Here is a 2948-nt window from a genome sequence, read left to right as displayed (position 1 = left end):
GCGAGCTGGTTATGACAGCAGCTCTCTGAACCTCTCGTGTTCGCGGTCAGTAGATTTTTATAATACACAGGGGAATCAGAACGTTCATGTTGTACGAAGTAATGCAAAAAAAGCAGCAGGATGACCTGGGTGACTACAGATTAAAAGTTTAGAGTCAGTTAACCAGTCTTCTCTGAGGAATGAAGGTTTATCTGAGAATACTTGAAACTCCATAATGCTCTGAGTGACAGTCCTCCCGTTCCCTTTCTCCCTTTCCTTCTTTGTTAATCCAGAATCTTAGTTTTGTAATTTCTCTTGTAATTAAACATCTCCTTGTGCTATCAACCCATGGTCCAGGAAACAACACAGATAACCCTAGCCAAAGCTACCAGCCTAGGCTACCTAAATCCTTGTTCTAGCAGAGTACCTGCTGCTGATGGTGAGTCATCACTTTGTCTCCCACGACCATCAGTGAGTGCTGATTATTTGATCACCAGATGATTCGCTCTCAGACAAGTTGAAAGTAATTCAGGATTTGGTTTCAGAATTTGCCAAATTCCTAGAATCCCAGACTGGTTTGGGTTGGGAGGGACCTTAAAGCTCATCCAGTCCCAACCCCCCTGCCATCAGCAGGGACACCTTCCACTGGACCAGGTTGCTCAAAGCCTCATCCAACCTGGCCTTGGACACTTCCAGGGAGGAGCAGCCACAGCTTCTCTGACCAACCTGGGACACTGTCTCATCACCTCAAAGCCAAGAATTTCTTCCTCACATCTCATCTCCATCTCCCCTCTTCCACTTTCAAGCCATCACCCCTTGTTCTGTCACTCCCTGCCCTTGGCCAAAGTCCCTCCCCAGCCTTCCTGGAGCCCCTTCAGGTACTGGGAGGCCACTAGAAGGTCTCCCTGGAGCCTTCTTTTCTCCAGGCTGAACAGCCCCAACTCTCCCAGCCTGTTGTATATCACACTGAGGGGTAATAAAAAAAATTTTTTAAAAATCATAAATTCTGGGCAGCTGCAATTCCTGTCTTAAAGGAGAATAACTTTGCATGTTTGAGACTCAGGAGATACAGTGGCCAGCTACTGAACCATCTCTTCAGTGTCCACACAAGGTTGAGACCAGGCAGTATCATGGAAGTTGGAATCAGAATAGACCAATTCAACCCAGTTTTATGACTATTGCTTTTGAAACTTTATCAGGTCTGGAATGTGTGAATCAGATTTTATGTAATCCAGTTATTTTATGTAATACAGTTATTTGTTTACTGGAATGTGTGAATCAGATTTTATGTAATCCTATTTACAGTTATTTGTTTGTAGCATTGTAACTCTGAAGTTATCTTACTGTTTAAAAAGCAGAAGTTCAGAAATGCCAGACGTGCAAACAGTTCTTCTCCATCTGGCATTCTTGAACAGGGAAATATCAAACACATATGGTCAGGGTATTCTTTTATATCATTCTCAACAATCCTAAATTATACGTAGTCATGCAAATGAGGCTGTTAATATAAAAGACAAACAGTTACTGGAGATCAGTTCACAATTTAATGTATCCTCTAAAAAGGCTTTATTTCCATTATGGGTGAGATTGCCTTCCCTGGCAAACAACCTCATTGGCAGAACACCAAGATGTCAGCTGTGGAGGAAGAACTTGCTGCTGGAATAGCATTTCAGCCAGTATGAGAAGCAGTGGGCAGGACAGCTGGATACAGAATAATCCCAGCCTTTGCAGTGAGATGACTCTGGCTAACTGTCCATTGTGCTGGGTGAAGTGCAGACAGCCACAGATGACCTTGTGGGGGTGATGAGCTGTTGAACACAATGGAGAGAGAGAGTGAAGGTGTTGCACTGTAGGAGTGGAATGCCTGTGGCTTACTGGGACTGTGTGGTCCAGCTCAAAAACCTTAACAGTGCAGCAGAAATGAACCCCTGAAGCTCTGTGCCCTTCCCAACATTCTTCAAAGCCTTCTTAATCTTAACCTTGCTGTTCTCCAGCCTCCTTAATCACTCCAGAACAAAGCCAGAAACAGCACTGACAGAACACTTACAATTTCCCTTTAGATCCTTTCTGTTCTTCCCAGACCTCTTTTTGACACCTGTCTCTTAGTTCAAAGGAATTTGGAGTGGAATTCCCTTGTTCTATGATCCTCAAGCTTGTGGACACATTACGTATGAGGAGATGCTGATATATACACTATGTGTTGAAGACACGCTATTTAAGTGTTCCAGGTGTCATGATAATTTGCCGTGCATGTTGCGTGCATTGCAATGTGGTGTTTGCTAGGAGGCTTGCACTTAAATGTTTAAGAGATTAGGCAGTGGGACTTCTTCTGATTTATTGTCGCATTTCTATATTTCAGGATCTTCTTGATCGTGTGGAAGCTTTTCAACAGCAAAGCCAGAAACTCCTTTCTGAAGAAATGCCTAGTGCAGCAGAACTTCAGGAGCTGTTGGATGTCAGCTTTGACTTCGACGTTGATCTGCCCCAACTAGCTGAACTGCGGATACGTCTGGAACAGGCACGCTGGCTCGAGGACGTGCAACTGGCTTCCTCAGACCAAAACTCTCTTACTCTAGATGATATGAGACGTCTTATAGACTCAGGTGTTGGACTTGCTCCCTACCCAGCGGTTGAGAAAGCAATGGCGAAGCTGCAGGAACTCCTTACTGTATCTGAACACTGGGATGACAAAGCCAGAAATCTGATAAAGGCCAGGTAGAAGCTAAATCTTAGTGTTGTATTTTGTAGTTCCATGAGTTATTTAAGATGGGAATAGTTGGGTTGACTTGTGAAGGGGCTCTCTTTTGTTCAGCCAGTTCACAACATGAAGGCAAAACTTGTGCCATCCAGACAGGAAAGGGATGGAGAAGGGGGATGAGTAACGAAGTGATATTAAACCTTGGTGTGGACTTGAAGTGTTTGTGGTGCTCCCCTGGCATTGTGCAAGTTCTCCTTTCACCACAAGGAAG

The 2948-nt window shown here is 44.2% G+C and overlaps 1 protein-coding gene across 1 annotated transcript in view; it reads left to right on the top strand.

The window, feature by feature from the left end:
• Nucleotides 1-2948, top strand: part of KDM5B (lysine demethylase 5B) — a gene marked incomplete at its 5' end in the record, with an annotated part of 29178 nt that overhangs the window by 13008 nt on the left and 13222 nt on the right. The window contains 1 exon segment of the mRNA XM_029085952.1: nucleotides 2339-2694. Within this exon segment, the coding sequence (XP_028941785.1) occupies nucleotides 2339-2694 (356 nt within the window).

This window comes from Antrostomus carolinensis, unplaced genomic scaffold (genome assembly GCF_000700745.2).
Source record: "Antrostomus carolinensis isolate BGI_N321 unplaced genomic scaffold, ASM70074v2 scaffold48637, whole genome shotgun sequence".
NCBI lineage: Eukaryota > Metazoa > Chordata > Aves > Caprimulgiformes > Caprimulgidae > Antrostomus > Antrostomus carolinensis.
Note: the sequence above shows the minus strand (reverse complement) of the source record. Positions and strands in the feature narration are given on the sequence as shown.